This window comes from Tachypleus tridentatus, chromosome 13 (genome assembly GCF_004210375.1).
Source record: "Tachypleus tridentatus isolate NWPU-2018 chromosome 13, ASM421037v1, whole genome shotgun sequence".
Lineage (NCBI taxonomy): Eukaryota > Metazoa > Arthropoda > Merostomata > Xiphosura > Limulidae > Tachypleus > Tachypleus tridentatus.
Genome location: NC_134837.1, coordinates 160274679 through 160294275, shown reverse-complemented (window position 1 = coordinate 160294275; position 19597 = coordinate 160274679). Strand labels below are relative to the sequence as shown.

Below are 19597 nucleotides of genomic sequence, written 5' to 3'. Positions count from 1 at the left end.
ACTATTTCTCTTTTTCAATAACGCATGTCTTTCTGAGAACTTGTACCGTCGTTTAAGTGAAGTGTTTGTTTAGCATTAGAAGTTTTGAAGGTGTTTCACCCGGATTGTGTTTTATTAATAGCAATTCAACTATTAATTCAATTAGTCAGTGTTTATTTAGTTCTTTGCTTATTCGTTTGATACATTTGAAGTGATAATTCAGAATGCATATACTAGAGTTAAAAAGAAAAGTGTATAATTAATCAGTGTTGATCACGTACAAGAACTTCAAATATTTAAACATGATTATGTCATTAACTCAACTAAGTTATATTTTAGCTTTGCATTGTTGTTGTACAGTAACGGAATTAATTTTCTGAGTTAGATTAATAATTGTGAATAATAATTTCTGAGTAAACGTAAAGTAGAATGTTTAATAATATGTCAACCACACTGTAGTTGCTAAATCAGAGCTGACGAGGTATTCTGTCAAGTACCAATGACAGAATTGATAGCTATATTTGTTATCTTTTTACTAACTACTGTTCCTGGTAAGAAACGAAATCAGGAACGTAAAAGCACTTCTGCTATTCTTTTAATACCCAGAGAAAGGTGTGATACTTTACTTAGCTATAGAACAACAATCACAACAGACGTGCAGTTTCAGCAATGTCCACTCCCGGAAGCGACCAACTTGAAGTGTTTTTTAGACGAAGTCTTCGTAGTTCAGCTCAGGTACGTCCGCCTATAAATATGGGTAATTGTATGTTTGTTGAAAGTTCAGGAAATATTTCTCATTATAGTTATGTATATTGCTAATAGTCAAAGGAGTGAAACTAGAAAGTTTTATATTGATTTGGTGTTACTTTGATAGATATGTATTAATGTACTATAGAAGAAAAAACAATGTTTTTTTTGTTTTGTTCTAATGGTAATTTGACTACTGCATGCCGCATGCACAATAGCTTGACGATAAAGGCAACTGTTTGTGTATGTGTGTGTGATGCTGTCACCTCAGTGATAAAAAGTACATGTTTCGTTTGGAGTACAAGTCCAGTTAAATTCACATGGCTAAATAGTTTATTATTACATTGTTACAGTGGTCTAGTATATTGTTACACCATGCCAAAATATTCTTACAAATTGCCGTACAACTGTTTCAGTTTACCAATATAATATTATAGTATCCAACTATAATTTGAGAGAAGTTTGTTTGTATTTTTATTTATCTTTTTAAATTTTACTAGGTTTTACATTTATCTGTCAAATACCGTTTAATCAACTAGAAATTATTCTGAATATGTCAAAAGGTATGTGTATATGTGTGTGTGTGTGTGTGTGTATAGATTATGACAATAAAATATTCAAGCTACAAACCAAAACACATTAACATGAATTTTTCTAATTAAAAAAATTTAAACACGCTGCACATTTTTTTTTAAAGGGATCCTATAGTACAAGCTACAACGTGGGATTATAAAATGTATCTTAGGTTTTGGAGGTGACTGCGGAAGCAGGACCAACATTGCGGTGGAGATACACTATTTATCAGTCTTAATCTTCAATTCTCTGGTCTCACATAAAAAAAATATAAATTAAGAGAGCGAGATGCGGGTGCTCAAGTTCACAACTCCCACATCTATATCACCCTTCACTGCCTGCAGACAGTTTGTGGGAAGATGACTGGCCTCCCAAATTAGAATAATAAGAAGATAAACATAAAAAGATGAAAAATAATAAATAAATAATAATGGAAATAAGGTACTTCCATTTAGGGGTAAGTAAGATAAAACGTAGCTCTTGAATTTAGCATTCCTGCCCCCAATATGTCAATTCCATGACAGCTAAAAAGGTGGACATATTTTTTGTCCATTCCATTAGGTTATACTAGGCCTCGTTATGCAAAAAAATTCAATTTTTTGAATCACATTATATTTCTCTTTACCATTTTTTTACTTATATGTTTTTAAAATCTTCAAACTTACGGCTTAATCCTCAATAGCCTGTGAACTATTTGAAACCAACAAGCTTAAACCGTTATAAAACTTGGAAGTTTATAACTTTCTTTTAAGCTTATTGGTTTTCAACAGTTTAAAAGATTTGGACGTTCAAACCGTAAATTTTAAGGTGTTATACTGCAATTATAAATGGCATTTCACTCATCGACATTAAAATCTTTGTCTCTCATCGTTCATCCCAACTAGTAAGTTGTGGTATTAAAGAATAAAATTTCTTGGGAAGTGACTTGTGAGAGACAAAAGATAAATCTTAAAAGCTGTTTTTATATACCTCCGACCTTGAGTCACAATGGACAAGTGATGGAAATGTGGAAAAGCATTTGCAGTTAATTTGATTTATTTTGTTTACTAACGAAAGTTAAGTTATTTATTGTCACTGAAAAAATCTATGGCAAATGGATGAGCTCTCATCTGTTTTTGTTTGTTCGTTTTTTTCAAATTCGCGCAAAGGTACTTGAAGGCTATCTGCGCTAGACGTCCCTAATTTAGCATTGTAAGGCTAGAGGGAAGGCAGCTAGTCGTCACCACCCACCGCCACCCCTTAAGCTACTCTTTTTACCAACGAATAATGAGATTGACCGTCACATTATAACGCCCCAACGGCTGAGAGTGCGAGCATTTTGGTGCGACAGGTATTCGAACCCTCAGAGTATGAGTCGAGCGCCTTCACTACTTGACCATACTGAGCCTGAAGAGCTCTTAATTCACCACTGATCAAAAAATATGTCTCTAAACATTAAATTATAAATTGATTTATCATAACATTTACTGAATATCTCACTTTTCAGGTCTAGAGTGAATGTTCTGTATACGTCGACATGCGCTCTTTTAATTTAGTTTACTACAGTGGCAGTTAAAAAGATCCATGTTAACCTATAATAAACGTCAATATTCATTTGAAAATGTTACAATTAATTTTGAAATTAATATTTTTAATACTTCTTACAAACTTATAACACAGTCGTCTGTCCACTGCGGAGAAGGAAAACCCAAATTTCAACAGTTTAAATACGTACACCTGCTGCTGACCCATCGGGAAACTGAAACGTAAGATTCATAAAATTTGTTGCATATATATATATATATATATTTCTTTTAATAGTTCCTTATGTATTTACATGGTTTTGCTAAATGTATTTTAATCTTACAGTACAAACGCCCTATTCCATACATTGATCCTAGATACTACGCTTACTATTTGCGACGCCAGGTAACACTAATTGATGAAGTTATGTCAAAGAATAAAAGAAAATCTGAGGACAATGATGTGACCTTGGAATTTCCAAGTTTATGTTATATGCTACAAAAATTGAAAGAAGATTTGCAAACCGCCAATACAAAGTTCGTTTAATATTTATTTTAATTTTCCATTGTTTTTATGCTGTATTATATCCCAAATAACTTTGGTATTTTGGTGTTCAATAATTCCTTGTATGTTGCTGTCAAAACTGAAAGAGAAATTTCAAACCAGAAAAATATTTAAAAGATGTAGAGTTGTTTGTTTTACTGAAGTTTTTGTTGTTGTTTGTTTTCAATTCTTCGTTACTTTATTTGTAAATTAATATGTTGTAATTGATTCACCAATTTATGTGAAGGTTTCTCCAGGAGTTTGTAGCCGAGCCTCAGAATGGAGTTAGATCAGTTCTAGATCTTCTGAACAGTTGCTGGAAAATACAAATTGATCAGAAGCTAAACTGGATTCGTGATTCTAAAAGGCAGTTTTTGCTGAAAAACGCTTTGGTAAGGGTAGTGTTGACTTCTCTCTGGTGTAAGTTCCCGTTTTAGAATTTCATTTCCTTTATCGGATAAGCAAGCTGTTGAAATTATCTTCAAGTTTCGAACTCGCAGTGTACTATTGTTATTATATTAGATTCGTAGAGAAATATTTGAATTTCTATATTATATCCCGTTATTCGTATCACAAAGAAGTTATAAACGTATGTTCACCTGAATTTCTAATTAATAACAGAAAAAGTTTAATGAAGTTTCGACGTTAATCCGTATATGCAGTTTAATATTATAACAACGGTCGTATGTAGTAAAAGTAAGATTATAGAAATGAGACTAACAAGAGAAGAAACCATTTGTTTGTATATGAAAGTCTATATAATATACTGGTTGGAAAACATTGCTTATTGACACATTTATTTAATTTTGAGCCATAAAAGTTGCTTACTTTTATTAAAAGATAATATTAATTATATTAATATTTGTTTCTGTTAGTTAACCCAACCTTAAGTGGAATAAAACTTGTTTATCTAATTATTTACTGCTTGCTATTTTAGTGTTTGTTTGTTTTTTTGAATTTCGCACAAAGCTACTCGAGGGCTATCTGTGCTAGCCGTCCCTAATTTAGCAGTGTAAGAATAGAGGGAAGGCAGCTAGTCATCACCACCCACCGCCAACTCTTGGGCTACTCTTTTACCAACGAATAGTGGGATTGACCGTCACATTATAACGCCCCCACGGCTGAAAGGGCGAGCATGTTTGGCGCGACTGGGATGCGAACCCGCAACCCTCAGATTACGAGTCGCACGCCTTAACACGCTTGGCCATGCCGGGCCACTGCTATTTTAGTAACCATTTCGGTTTTATTTAATATTCCCATGTAACGTTTGTGACAATGTTACATGAAGTGACAGTTGGAAATTTCTAATGTAAGTAGAAGCAACCGTAACTATTTCAATGTTAGAAATGAAATAAGTATAGAAACAAATAACAGATAATTCTGGTGCGAGAAAGTTGTGGCAATATATCAGACAACTAATGTATACACTGAATTACCTAAATAAACTCATAGAAGGTCAACTGGGCCCTATTAATGACCGTTATCTGCAAATTATGGCCAAAAGAAAACACCAGTACACATTGTAAGAAGTAAGCATGAACTTTAGGAGAAAGTGGAGTGAATATGAATGACCAAACTGTGAATTACAGACTTCACGCTTTTAACTTTAAGTTAGAAGATGTACATTAGTCTATTTAAGTCCTGCAATCTGTCGCATTTGTCGTTAATTTTTGTCGAAATCGCCGGAGTTGATAAGAATGCCGTTTTCAAGTACTTTAATACCTTTTCGTTGGTGATTCTGCTATTGTTTGGTGAGGCATAAATGTGAACAAATGTATAGATCTTACTCAACTTATGAGTAGCCGATGTACTCTTCAGTGACATCTGTGGTATTTATTTCAAGCTATAAAATCTGTCTCGTGCGTAATTTGACTACAATTTGTTCTAATATGGGGTGATGTTAGATGGCATACTGTTGGAATTATGATAAGCTTCTTTGAGTCTTAGATTAGCTAGCAATAAATGCTAATTTAAATCAGCTGGAAAATTGGTTAAATCAATATTTCAATCCTTCAGAAAACATCATAATTGACATTGTAATGACTGTCAAATTCTATAAAACCGTCTGCAACTAGGTCAAAAATAAGCTCTTCACAAGAAAAGATTGCATTGAATCAAGTGTTGGAGAAGAGTAGGTATTTGAACACTCATTAATAAGTATATTTTTTCCCTTGTTTAACAGGCATGACTCTTTCAGGTTGATTTAGCTAGACCTAATTTTGGATAATTCAATATTTCAAGTTTAGGGTTAGTTACGTTTCAATGGTTATAACAAATTATACATTGGCAATGAAACTGGTATATTAATTGTATTCAGTAAACAAAAGATATTTCTAAAATCTACTATTGTTTACTTGGTTGAGAAATAATTTAACTATAAAGTAACGTTTCTTTAATACTTTGGAGTAATGCTAATTGCACCAAATCCAAATTATAAGTTTGAAGGTACAATTTAGGTAATACAAATAATCTAGCCTCCCAATGGTCAGCGGTAAATTTAAAAGCTTATAACGCGAGGAACCAGGTTCAATTCCAGTGATCAACACAGCACAGCTAACTCATTATATAGCTTTGTTCTTAACAACAAAACAAACAAATAAGTTGCATGTTACAAGGTCGCACCATGGGCAGTGCGTTGGCTCAGAGCATCAACTCGAAGTTGGCTCTGAGTGCTCGAATGATTAATAGAGCGAACTGATGGATTGGTTAAGAGTGCTGAACTTATACGTCACACAGGGTACCTTTAAACATCACTATGACATATTTTTGGTGTTATGGTGTGAAAAGAATAGTTCAACTTGTTATGCATTATTTATGTTATTTAAACAATTTTTATTGAATTCGTGATGTCTTCAGGATTTAGTAAAGCTTGATAAGGACTAATGTCCGTAATTACCCCGATTGTATCTAGATGAGGTGAATCAGATTATGGTAGTCTATAAACTGTGGTATTGCTTCAAACTATTTCAGTTTTGGTTTGTTTTTCTCAGCGGGAAGAACACGAATGTCTTTTATGTTTGAAGAACTGCATGACATTAAAGGTATGTTGTTGTTTTTTTTTGTGAATTTTGCGCAAAGCCACACGAGGGCTAGTATATAAGTTAAAAGTTAAGGATGACTAATGCGAACGGCTCTTGAGAACTTTGCACGAATGTCTAAAACAAAACCGTCATCTCCTTGTTTTATATTTTTATAACAAGTTCATTGTACAGACTTTTCAATCCTACTCCAATATTGAGTAAGTATAACTCATTGTTTTCATTACCGCCTCATTAATGTTTTTTCAATCATTATAACTTGCTTTCTTTCGGTTTTTCTTCCAATTATTTCAGGGTTTCCACTCTCAGAAAATTTATTGTTCATTTCCTATCCTCATTTCTTGCTGTTTTCTATATTTTTGCAACTACTTTCAAACAGTTTTTAAACCAACTTCCTTCCTTTTATTTTTAACATGTCCAAAATATATTCGCAAATGTGTTTCGTTTTGTTTTATACTGGTTCTTCCTACCTCCATCTGCCAATTGTAATATGGTTTGAGTTTCTGTTCACACCAAACGTATATTGTATATTATGTTTGCATTTTATCAGTTTATTATTCTTATCTTAGTTAAAATGCGAGTGCTTTTGAAAGACTAGGCAGAATCAGCTTCCCAGATGTCATTTAATGGGACCTGTAAGGTAGAAAATGACTATTATTGGGACAAGATCATAAAGTGGTTGCTGGCATTTACTTTAAACTGGAATACAGTTGATCGGCTACTTATTTCATTTGATGATTCAAAGAGTATTATATAATGTGGCTGAAACTCTAGTAAGGAATGCATTATGTACTTCAGACATATCGTAAGTGTTATCCATTATCACCGTTATAGTGTGAGTGCGAAAAAACGCTTTCTGGCTGAAAATAAAAGAAATCTCTATTTAACAACAAAACTTTTGTCATCCAATTTTCGATTCGAATGATTACCGATAAACTTTTCACCTTAGCTTCGTTCAAAAACAAAAAAAAAGCTTGAGTTAATAACTTTCCCAAACCCCTAAATGATTATTTTTATCTTGGTCGGGTGTAATTTGAAAAGTAGTTTTTGTTCTTACGTGCACCAAAAGATATAAAAAGTAATATAGTAATTTTTACTTAATAGCTGCATGCGCAAACTACATTTTAAGCGGTAGTGTTTTATAATTATCACATAACTAAAGATATAAATATATACAAATACACTTTAACCACATAATTCCTGTCTGCATGAGTTGATACATAGTAAGTATAGTAGTCACATGTTGCTTATTTCTCTGCCGGCTTAAACAGATATTGTAGTTCTATTTAATGAATGTCATTATAAAACACAAGAAGCTTGTATAGTAAAATCGCCTTTACAAATTCTACAAAACTGGTTTAATATTTTAGGAGGCTGTTACCATGGTTATGAAACATTCTAATGGAGTTTCCACTTTAGCATTTTGCATAATGAGTAATAGCAGAAAATCTCGTTTGCTGGCATTGCAGGTAAGAATGATTGGATAATTGAATAAAATAATATATAATTTACACACGTATATATTTAAAAACATTTTAATATTAAATTACGTTACTCCAGTTATTATCTGTTACATCTGCAAGGCAGACAATTTCTAAATTACTCGGCACGAGTAAACTTTTAACAAACAAGTAAATATTGTTTAGATGTGTCAACGTGTATATTTGTTTGTGCTTAAACAATCACCATTGACAAGTTAATAAATATGCATTTTATTGATAAACGAAATTATAATTTATGAATTCCACATCACCTAACTATACATTTCAATCACAGTATTTTGAAGATCTCCTTGTAATTAATAAATACTCCTTTTGTCAAACTTTTAACGATTGTAAGAATGCGTACAGGCTCTTATAACATTACTAAATGTCTTTTGTATGGAAACCAATTACTCCGATATAATAGTTAATTGACAAACAACAATTTATCAGCAAGATGATATGGTTTTATTTTGGAGAACATGCTTCATATTTCGACATGCTTTGGTCTGTTTTCTAAGAAGAAAGTTGTTTAGTTCTCCTTAAAAGACAGACTAATTTTCTGTAAAATAAATTAAAATGCTCCTTAAAATAAAACCACTTCATTATTTTTTTAAATCTCTGTTTGTCATTTTGCTGTCACGAGATGATGTTCAATGAAATTTTACAAGTTTAATTATTTAAAAGAACCGATAGATGCCGTCTCGTACGTATTATTAATTTTATTGCAAGCAATTAAATAAATGTAATTTAAGCTTCATAGGTATCTTAACAATGTTACAGCAACAAATGATAATAAACAACAGTAGTAAATGAATTGTTTAAAAACGCAAGGAAAAGACGACTACAAACGCTTTAAAACAGTTAAGCGATAAATTATATTCACAATATGCTAATTAAGTTTATAAGGTTACGCCTTAAAATATTTATTTTGATATATTTACACATTAAACAATTGCAAATTCTTTGAAACTTTATAATATTAGTTTTTCATTGAACTTCTCAAGTCGCAAGCGAAAACAAATTTTATAACAATAAAGTTAATGATCTATTAATGATATTGTTCATTTTAAACAAACATTGGTTTTTCATTTGTAAACACTTTTTTACTTAGTTACTGACAACTGTCTGTCAGGCTTCTTTTGACGGTAACGAAATGGTTCTTGAAGCTATGACATCTCTACAACTGGCTTATGGTGAATCAGTGAGATTTAAGTTCATGGTGTCAATGTTGAAGACGGAAACACGTAATTCAGCGGATTTTAAAGTAAGAAAACTTATTTTATTATGAACGTTTGTTTCCCGTTTCGAATCTTTCCACTGAAAGATCGCCTGTTTTTATACTGCTCAGGAGGTTGTGAGTGTATTTGTTGACTATATGTTTGTTCAATACAACCAAGTTCTCTAAATGGTAATTTGTTTCTCCTAGTTCGCAGTCCTTGTGTTAATCAACACGATTATTCTGAGAACTCGTGACTTGAACCAGAAAGTCCGCCTACAATGTGAGTTTAAGAAAGCAGGATTAAATATTTCGAAACTTGAAGAGGTGAGAAGTTGTTTGTGTCTCTTTCTTTAGCGTGAGTGAGGAAGTATATTACACTAATATAATATTAAGTTGGCGAACAACTATTTATTATTGGGAGAACATGCTACATGTTTCGACAGAACATTGGGCTGTCTTCTTCAAACAGCTTTCGCTGTTATCGGTATTAAAGTTTTAAAGTAATTTTGGTTTGTATTTGAAGTGTGTGTCAGTTTTTATAGCTGCTTTTTTTTTTCTCTTTTATCAGGAATTATTTGAAAAAACGATGCCAGGTAATGATGGCATTTGGAAAGAAATATCAAAGTGGAAAGAAAGATATCTGAACGTCGAAAATATAATGAGCGAGAGCCAAAAGATGGTGTCTCAAATTAAAGTATTAAAAAATGAGGTAATTAATTAATTAGTTAAAATTTACGTGAGAAAAAAATGAAATGTCAAATGTAAATATATAAAAACATTGTCCTGCTATTGTAAGAGAACTGATTTTTTTTTTTTTTTTGCGTGTAAAATCACAAGATTAACCTCACGTTCAGTATCAAAGGTATTATTATCAATGTGTAAACGATGTATAAAGTATTGGAAGGTATCTCAACTTATTTCAACGTTGTTTCACAATATATCAACCAGCGGCTTAAAGCCCGTGGTAAAATGGATAAAATCACCCATAGTTTATACCATAATTGTATATACATGAATTAGTTTGGCTTGTTTTGAATTTCACGTAAAGCTACATAAGTGCTATCTGCGCTTGCCGTCCCTAATTTAGCAGTGTGAGACTAGAGGGAAGGCAGCTAGTCATCACTACCCACCACCAATTCTTGGGCTACTGTTTTGCCAATAAATAGTGGGATTGACCGTCACGTTATAACGCCCCACGGCTGAAAGGGCGAGCATGTTTGGTGCGACGAGGATTCAAACCCGCGACCCTCAGATTACGAGTCGTGTGCCTTAACCACCTGGCCATGCCGGGCCTGTATATACGTAAAACTTTCTTAATTAATTGAAGTCTTATTTTCAACCACGTCGTTTCATTAAAAATCTTTTAAAAGATAAAATGTTCTTCAGCGCGTTCAGTTATTACAGTATTAATCACGTTAATGAAGAAATAAACATAATATGTCACACAAGGAGCACTAACAGGGATATCGACTCATTTATAGTTCACAAGTTTGTATATATAACTTAAAATGTACTGAAAAAATTAAAAACTTAATTTCTAGAACTTTTAGCGCGTCTTGCCTACAACGTGTTTGTTTCTTCTCTTTTGCTATTATTTTAAGCATCAGAGTAATTTTATACCATTCCAGTAACTCTATAGATGTAAAAATACAGTACAAAGAGTACCACAAGTCTGGACCCATAGAAAAAATACACAATTAATTCTTTACATGTTAATTAATCGAATTGCACGCCATTAACAATCTTTTACATCTACATTCGTGGTTTCCTGTGCCATCAAGGTATTTTCTTTCCTGGAATATATACATCTGACATCAGAAATAAGTTTGTTCAATTTTAAGAATATAATGTCTATTTTCTCCATGGTTTCACACTCATGGAATACCTAATACATTTGACACCACACGTGTAACTATTGTAAATAACGTTTGCATCATCTAATTGTTATTAAATTAGCTGTGTTTTTGTAACCATTTTGTAATACAAGCATATTTTATGGTTTTAATTTTAGGTCAAGCATCTCCACGAAGTGAATGAAGTGAGTAGTGCTTAATAACTCATAGTCATGTAGTAATTATTCATAGAATATTGTTCCAAAAAGCTTAATTTGTTTATAAAGTAATCCAAATGCTATGGCGCCACTGTCGATATAATGTTTTTTCTCACACAAATGGGTCTCACACAGCTTTTCTTGCGAAACACTTTAATACAATTTATCTCTCAAATGAATCATTTGTGTATATTTGGTCATTATTTCTAACTAATTGTATATTTAGTATTTAGTGGTGTGATACTTCAAAGCTATACAAGTGGTAAAAACATAAGATTCGCTGACTGACATGTTTTTCTTCAAATTTATTTAACCTTACCTTTATTAAAGCACAGTGAATATGTTTTCAGTAACGCACATTTCACAAGTGAATAGTTTAGTGAAAATTCTCCACTTCAGTTATGGACTGTAGGAGTACACAGGAGTGATCACACCAATATCTAGCTAAATTTATTCGGAGTAATTAAATCGTTTTATTTATTAAACTTTGAATGTTTTATTAAAATGCATATTCTATTTTTGTTCACTTATCATTCAACACTAATTTATTTCGTACACATGTATTACAACATTTTAAACTTTCATAGAGGTGGCACGTTATCTGATTGAATAATACAGTTGTGTTATTTTCACAATAGCGACATTAATTTTATTCTGATTTTAATTGTAATTAAAACATGTAATGTGCGTATAAAAATGTAATCTAATTATCACTATATATTATAGTTAAGTTTGACTCACTAATAGAAAACACAATCTCTGTATTGAACCATCTATAAAATATTTAATTTAAAGCAACACGATACTGTTATACTCTAACAACGATTTTTTACATTTAGGTTTAGAAATTAAGATAAGATGTAATTCATGTAAATCATCATTTACTAATGTGTTGATTACACTATGTAACACAAATTTTATTCCTGGATAGTATGTGTTATTTCTTAATTGTTTATGTTGTAAAAGTACAGAAAATGGCCATTATTCCCCTCAAACTTTGCTTTTGGGACCTGGATAATGAAATTTTGAAATTATTTTGAAAAAAATAAGCAAATTTACACATTTTCATTTACATACGGTCAGAATAAAACAACATATGAATCAAGATTTACATGTATTTATACTAACATTATACAAAAAAATGTTTAGAAGTGAGTAGTTTTTTTAGATTTGGGGCTGTAATGTAAATCACTTTCTCGTATTAGTCCCCAAATATTGTACGTTTTTTGAATTTCGCGCAAAGCTACTCGAGGGCTATCTGCGCTAGCCGTCCCTAATTTAGCAGTGTAAGACTAAAAGGAAGGCAGCTAGTCATCGCCACCCACCGCCAACTCTTAGGCTACTCTTTTACCAACGAATGGTGGGATTGACTGTCACATTATAACGCCCCCACGGCTGAAAGGGCGAGCATGTTTGGTGCGACGGGGATTTGAACGTGCCACCCTCAGATTACGAGTCGAACGCCTTAATCCACCTGGCCGGACCGCCCCCAAATATCGTCTTTCATCATGTTTTCGTTATACGCTCCTTGGTAGTGGCGTTCAAAGTCCAGTATATCTTGGTGGAAGCGTTCGTCTTGCTCCTTTGAGTATGCTCCTACGTTCTCCTTGAAATTATCAAGATGGATGTTAAGGATATGGACTTTCAGAGACATCCTGCAGCCCATTTTGCCGTAGTTCTTCACCACAGTCTCAACCAGTTTTACATAATTTTCGGCCTTGTAATTGCTCAAAAGCCCCGGATCACTACCACAAAGCTGCCCCAAGCTTATTTTTACTTCCTACTGAGATTCTTGGGAAATTCTGTGCACTCCAGGATATTCTGTATTTGTAGTCCTACGAAGACACCAGCTTTGACCTTTCCCTCAGACAGCTTAGGGAAGAAATATCTAAAGTACTTGAAGGCTGCAGACTCCTAATAAAGAGCTGTAACAAATAATTTCATAAATAATTTTATTTTCAATTGTGGGTACAACACCTTCTCGAGGTCTACTAGTGGCTCACACTTGACATTGTGGCTACCCACAGAGAACTCGGTCCATTGTGGCCAGTGCTTCCTGTTGTAGTGCACTGCAGTGTCCCTGCTGTCCCAAAGGCAAATATAGCATGGAAACTTGGTAAAGTCTCCTTGGAGACCCATCAGAAATGCCACCATTTTGAAGTCTCCGATAACCTCCCAGCCATATTCATCATACTTCAAGGCTTCTAGCAAAGTCTTGACGCTGTTGTATTCTTCTTTGAGGTGCACCGAATGAGCCAGGAGAAAAGACGGATACTTATTCCCGTTATGGAGCAGCACAGCTTTGAGGCTTCTGGATGAGCTATCAATGTAACTCGTTTGGGTTACAAGCAATTCCAATTGTTTTGCACGCATTGGATACATTGTGGCAGAAGCAGAGCCCATCTTGACGAGTGAAAAAGCTTGAAAAATGTCGGTGACGCTTCCTCTGACTTGCGACTTTCACACTTTCATCTAACAAATCCCACTCCTTAAGCCTAGATGTCAAAAGTTCGGCATTCGACTTTTTTAGACCAAGATCTCTGATCAAGTCATTGAGGTCTCTTTGGTTGGGGTAGTATGAGTGTCTCTCGCCAGCTGCACCTCTGAAACTGTAATCTGGATCTTCAACATCTATCTCCTCTGCTGATTTGTGTTGCTCTCTTCTGAGGATGGCTGCTTTCTCTCTGGCGGATTGGGTACAGGGAGTTCATGGCAGTGTGGCACTGGGGCGGATAGATGATAACAGGTGCATTCTTGCCAGCCCGACGTTTGGAAGGGTCCACCATGTAGAAGTAGCAATTGATTGAGTGGTCAGTGGGCTCACACCAAATTCTTGGAATAGCAAACTTCATATTTTTTTTTCCCTCTGTACCATCCTGCAAAAGAGCAAAATAAAATTGTTATTATGAAGAATAAATTTACTTTCTCCACAAGCAAGCAAAAATTGTCCGTCTTACCTTCTAGAGTTTTTTGCAGTACTCACAGGTAAAATGAGGTGCCCAGGGTTTGTCTTGATCCCCGACAGGCATGCTGAAATATGTCTTGTATGTTTTCCACATTTTAGCAAATGCTGTCACACAGTACTTTGTCCCTTTTGTCTTGATAAACTGGCCACATACATAGCAGAATGCGTCGCAGCTAGAACTAAAATGAAGTGGTGAGTGGTAGGCTCCTGTATATATATATATATTACTATGGAAAATTCTAGAAAATTCTTGTAAGTTCTACAACATTCTAGAAAGTTCTTGAAAATTCTTGTAAGTTCGAGAAAATTCTCTATCAGCTACTCAGCACTGAATCTATTTGGAATGTTCTGGAAAGTGGGTAGATTTGAAAATTTAATTACACAGGTCACAAAAGCAAAATTTGAAGAGAAATATAGGTCTTTTCCATTTAGTTTAGGCATAAGCAAGTGGGAAATAACACTTTTTGCCCAGGAACAAGAAAAGTAAAAGTTTTTTTACATAGTGTTATTATCGTTAGATTCAAACCAGTTATGTTTAATTTAGTGCATATATTTTATGGTTTTGCTTTCAAACAGTAAACATATAATCATCGATCTCTTAACAATTAGATATCTTTGGTTATTTCAGTTTTGTACATATTTTTATTTTTAGAAACTGGAAACTCAGAAAAGAAGTTTGATGCGCGCTGAAATAAAAGTAAGAGCTTTATGAAAATTATAATTAAATAGTTAATAATAAAATATTGTGGTATTTTTGTGAATTATAAGTGCTTTACTTTTTATGGTTACAATTATTTTGACAGCGTGATACAAAGGAAGGATCAGGGACACTGTTAAACTTGGTACAACATGATAACAGTCTTTGATAACCTTGGTTTAAAAAGTATCATATTAATAAATACTCCATGTTTAAATTTTATTTTTTGTAACTATCATCAGAGATATAAATATCTGAACAAATTGAAAATATCGCAACAAAAAACAATTCAAAACCTTAATCCTGTCATTTCCTTCATATTAATTCATTAGCTCGTCTTGAACATTAAAAGGTTAAATATGTTTTGCCTTTTACTGATTGCTTTCGTTTCATTTGTTAACATCAGATTGTTAATAACCTACGAACATGTTTGGCATCACTAAGAAAGTTGTTTGCTGGATGGTTTGAAAAAACATTCTAATAATTTGACACTTCTGATCAGAAAAATGTCCGTTTACATTATAAAATAAGAACGACTTACATAGATTTTTTTCTTCCACTAAATGCATAATATGTTTTAGCATCTAGCAGAATTGAAAAGAATTATTCTTACCTTTTTGTCTCCCTTTAATAATTTCCGACTGGTTAAGCGTTACAGAAAGTCTTAATGCTATTAATATAGTAATTGCTAAACGACAAAGAAACAAGGTCTAGAAAATGATATAGAATTTTGATTGTTAATAACGTATAACATAGGCATTTATGAAATACTAACGAAAAACCCGGCTTCACTCAGGTTATTAGTATATCCTACATACCTTTGTTGCTTAGTAACATGACATAAAATCCATTTTGGAACACATTGTTACTAATACTCACACTGGCTTTTCTATATAATAGAAGTTACTATATAAGAAATATTTTTTCGGTGTTTTACGCTAGTTTGCCTCATTAAAGATTCGTACATGCATGCGCGCACATGCCCGCGTACTTGTCTGTTTGTGATATGGTTGGTTGGTTGGTTTGGTGTATTCATGGCGCAAAGCAACTAGGCTATCTGCGCCATTTTAATATAAGAAACCTTTTTTTTTTTTCTATGCGGTTTTGCGCTAATTTTCCTCATTAGAAAGATGCGCATGCGTCTGGGTATGTAATACCCAAGTGAACATCCCCAGGGTTTACTTAGTAAGGTTGCAAAATTTCAGGTTTCCAGGTTCCTTCCTCTTGGAATTATGGCGGTCACACAAACACGCACGCAGACACACCCTTTTATCAGCTTGCAACTGCAATAATTTTATATGTTCTACGCTGTCAACGTTTTTATTTAAATTAAAAGTTAAGTTTTTGGAAAATTCTAGGTCAAGCTCTACAAAATATGAACGTTAAAAATATAATATTTTAAGTTAGTCATTTGCTCATAATGAAGTAAAGAATTATGCACCTTGAAATGAATACTAAAATTTCTACGTTTCGATGTTATATTTGACAGAAGCTGGACATGACTGAAATATCTGAAAGCTATTGTACAGAGATAAAATCACCACATCAATATTCTGTGGATATCATTGAATGTGGCCATCCAGACAACGATAAAATTCTAATTGATGTACCCACGTTATTCTCTTCCAAGAAAAACTTGCAAGCAGTTCCTAAGCTTCCACATCCTGTAACAGTAGACAATTCACCTCAAGAAAAATACTGCTTAAGTTCAAACTACGCAAAAAGCGATAACACGTTGAAAGTTACAAAGAACATTCATCCAGTCCCAATCTTTAACTACAACACCTCTCTAGAAAAAAAACCTACTTATCAGTTTACAACTCCTTCCACGCAGTGCTTTGATAATGTTAATCGGAGTTCGGTAATGACAGGTGTTAATAATGGTTCCTGTTTTAAAACTACTGGAATAACTGGTACATACGAGTATGGAAGAAATGCTGCTTTATCTAAATGTATAAGAGATTCTGAGAGACAATCTATCGTCTCTAATTCATCCGATGTTCGTTTCATATCAAAACGTTCATTTTCTCTCTACTTGCACTCTCCATCATCTTGCCAAGATGATATAAATGTTCAAGAGGAGCTAATTAGACCAGTCTTCAAAACATCATTTCTACGGGACAACTACGAAAACAAACGGTTCATTAAAAGTAACCATCATTAGTCGTGTCATAATTTTTCGTTTCTCTAAATATTTAAATTACTTCGGTATGTTACACGTAGGTACATTGGCATCTTGTTAAAAAGTTAATTGTTAATGTAAAAAACTTTCAAACTAAACTTTTGCCTCGAGATAGAAGAATCAGTTACCACAGAGAGGTAATTTACTGTATTGAGATTTGGAGGAAGATAAAGAAATTGGCCGACGTTCTTCCCGAAATCAAACACACGGTTATATTGTTCTAAGTAAAATAAATGTGCCATAAGTTCAACGCGTGGCTACGCTAAGAGTTTTATTGATTGTGGTAAAACTGAAAGTTTAACATTAAGTATTTGTTTATATGTTATGTATTTCTGCAAAAAGTGTTCTTAAAATACAGGTATATCTATTAACCTTACAGAACCGATTTGTGGAGTTTGGCCCCGATAAAGATAGGTCCACTATTCGAAATCGCTCGGGTTATAATCATTTCACATAAAGACATCTTGAACCTACGTGTTTTTTTGGCATCATGAAGGAAAAGTTATGGCCAATTAAACTAAAAAACACTCAGCTTACAAAGCTTTCCAGATAAGATCAGTGTCTGAATTCGCACACGTTATTACTTTTAATGTAGTAAAAATGAATAAAACTAGCTTCTGACAATGCAATAACATATTTTTCTATAAAGTTAAATAGAAATTAAAGTTTTAATGGTTCCATGAAACAAAAATGATTTACATTTACGAGGTGCGGTTCTATGGTTTCATTGTTATGGGCGTGGGGAGTGGCACTGAGTGCTACCCCCTTTTAGTTAATAAAATAACTCAACATATTTTGGCATAGCTACATATTTTGTAATTTTGACTGAATTTTTCAATCCCTTTGAATATTCTGAGTGGGCAAATGTCTTTTTTGCCTTCCTTCCCCCATCTAGCGCCGATACTATCATTTATCACGTTTATAAAATGTTTACATTTCGATTGTGATTTTCCTCACGACGTATAACTAACATGAAAAAGTTACGAACATATTTCTAGAAATTATCGATTAATAGAAAGTGATGCATCAGAACAACATCCACATACTTCTTAAAAATTGTAGCTTTTTTATTGGATAGCTGGTGACTTTTTCTTTATTTTTCTTTTATGAATTTCGTGCAAAGCTACAAGAGGGCTATCTACGCTAGCCGTCCCTAATTTAGTAGAGTAAGACTAGAGGGAAGGCAGCTTGTCATTACCACCCACCGACAACTCTTTTACCAACGAATAGTAAGATTGACCGTAAAATTATAACGCCCCCATGGCTGAAAGGGCGAGCATGTTTGATGTGACGGGAATCGAACCCGCGACCCTCAGATTACGAGTCAAATGCTCTAACCATCTGCCATTCCTCGTATAGCAGTGTAAGACTAGAGAAAAGGCAACTAGTCATCACCACTCACCGCCAACTCTTTTTTACCAACGAATAGTGGGATTGACAGTGACTTTGTAAAGCCATCACGGCTGAATGGACGAGCATGTTTGCATTTCAACTGGTAAAATGCTGAGGGTTATGTCTTACTCTAGACATATATTGCCAATTGCTGTACAATAAAAATAACAACACACATGATAATGTAAAATCTACGAATACGGATCACGAAAAAGGTTGGAGATTCACTGCTTAGAGTTTTCTCAAACTAAAAATTTCTATTCTGATTCCACTATAAAATGATTACAACTAATATCTAACGTAGTGTGGCGTCGTACAAAAGTTTAAAACTTAATTACACCTCCCCAATTCTGTCATACTGTAAAGTTTTCTAAGTCCTACACCTTCCATCATCAAAAAGTCCGATGTTTTCCTAAAGTGCGCATTAGTTAGAAACTACACCTCGTACGTTTTCTAGCACCTTAGTTGTAAACTTCCACGTGAAAGGTTTTCGATGCTACTGTTGCATATCATTACTCAATTCGCAGTTGTTCATCATTACTATATTTCAGTAAGCTTTTAACAGTGAACAATTATCATAATAAATTATCCTACTTATACACTGGTGGTGATTCTTTCTATTCTTTCTTATACTTCCCTGTAATCATGAGTGTGTTCAGTATTTATTACCATAACATACGTATGTAGCTATTTCTATTTTTAAATAATTGGTGTTAAAGCAGCTTTTCTAAATGTAATCGATAAGTGACACGATACTTATATTTGTTCTTCAAGGTAGTGCTGTTGACAAGTGTTTGCTAAGATAAGATGACACAAATAATGCATACAAAATATACTTTACGAGATAAGCATATTACTGCATCTATTTACATTGTATTATCTTAAAATAAACATTATTCTGTTCTGATGAGATGACTCTTTACTGTTCTCCTTTTGCTGCATTACATCGTGATATTGATAGAAGCTGGTCATTAAATCTGTGCGCATCCTCTTCGTGCCAAACATGCTCACTCTCCCAGCCGTGGGGGCGTTATAATGTGACGGTCAATCCCACTATTCGGTGGTAAAAGAGTAGCCCAAGAGTTGGCGGTGGGTGGTGATGACTAGCTACCTTTCCTCTAGTCTTACACTGCTAAATTAGGGACGGCTAGCACAGATAGCCCTCGAGTAGCTTTGTGCGAAATTCAAAACAAACATTTAAATCTGTGGTGATACAATCTTTGCC

General features: G+C 33.7%; 2 protein-coding genes across 2 annotated transcripts; both read left to right on the top strand.

The window, feature by feature from the left end:
• Window positions 1–594: 594 nt before the first annotated feature.
• On the top strand, window positions 595–4580 carry LOC143240546 (uncharacterized). Its single transcript, XM_076483163.1, has 3 exons — window positions 595–714; window positions 3148–3338; window positions 3593–4580. Exons 1-3 carry the CDS (start codon window positions 649–651, stop codon window positions 3780–3782), a joined length of 447 nt encoding a protein of 148 aa, XP_076339278.1. The 5' UTR covers window positions 595–648; the 3' UTR covers window positions 3783–4580.
• Window positions 4581–6149: 1569 nt separating this feature from the next.
• LOC143239110 (uncharacterized) lies at window positions 6150–17546 on the top strand. The gene is made up of 8 exons (XM_076479941.1): window positions 6150–6386; window positions 7754–7852; window positions 8979–9131; window positions 9294–9410; window positions 9655–9795; window positions 11098–11124; window positions 14754–14798; window positions 16288–17546. Exons 1-8 carry the CDS (start codon window positions 6375–6377, stop codon window positions 16960–16962), a joined length of 1269 nt encoding a protein of 422 aa, XP_076336056.1. The 5' UTR covers window positions 6150–6374; the 3' UTR covers window positions 16963–17546.
• The last annotated feature ends 2051 nt before the right edge of the window (window positions 17547–19597 follow it).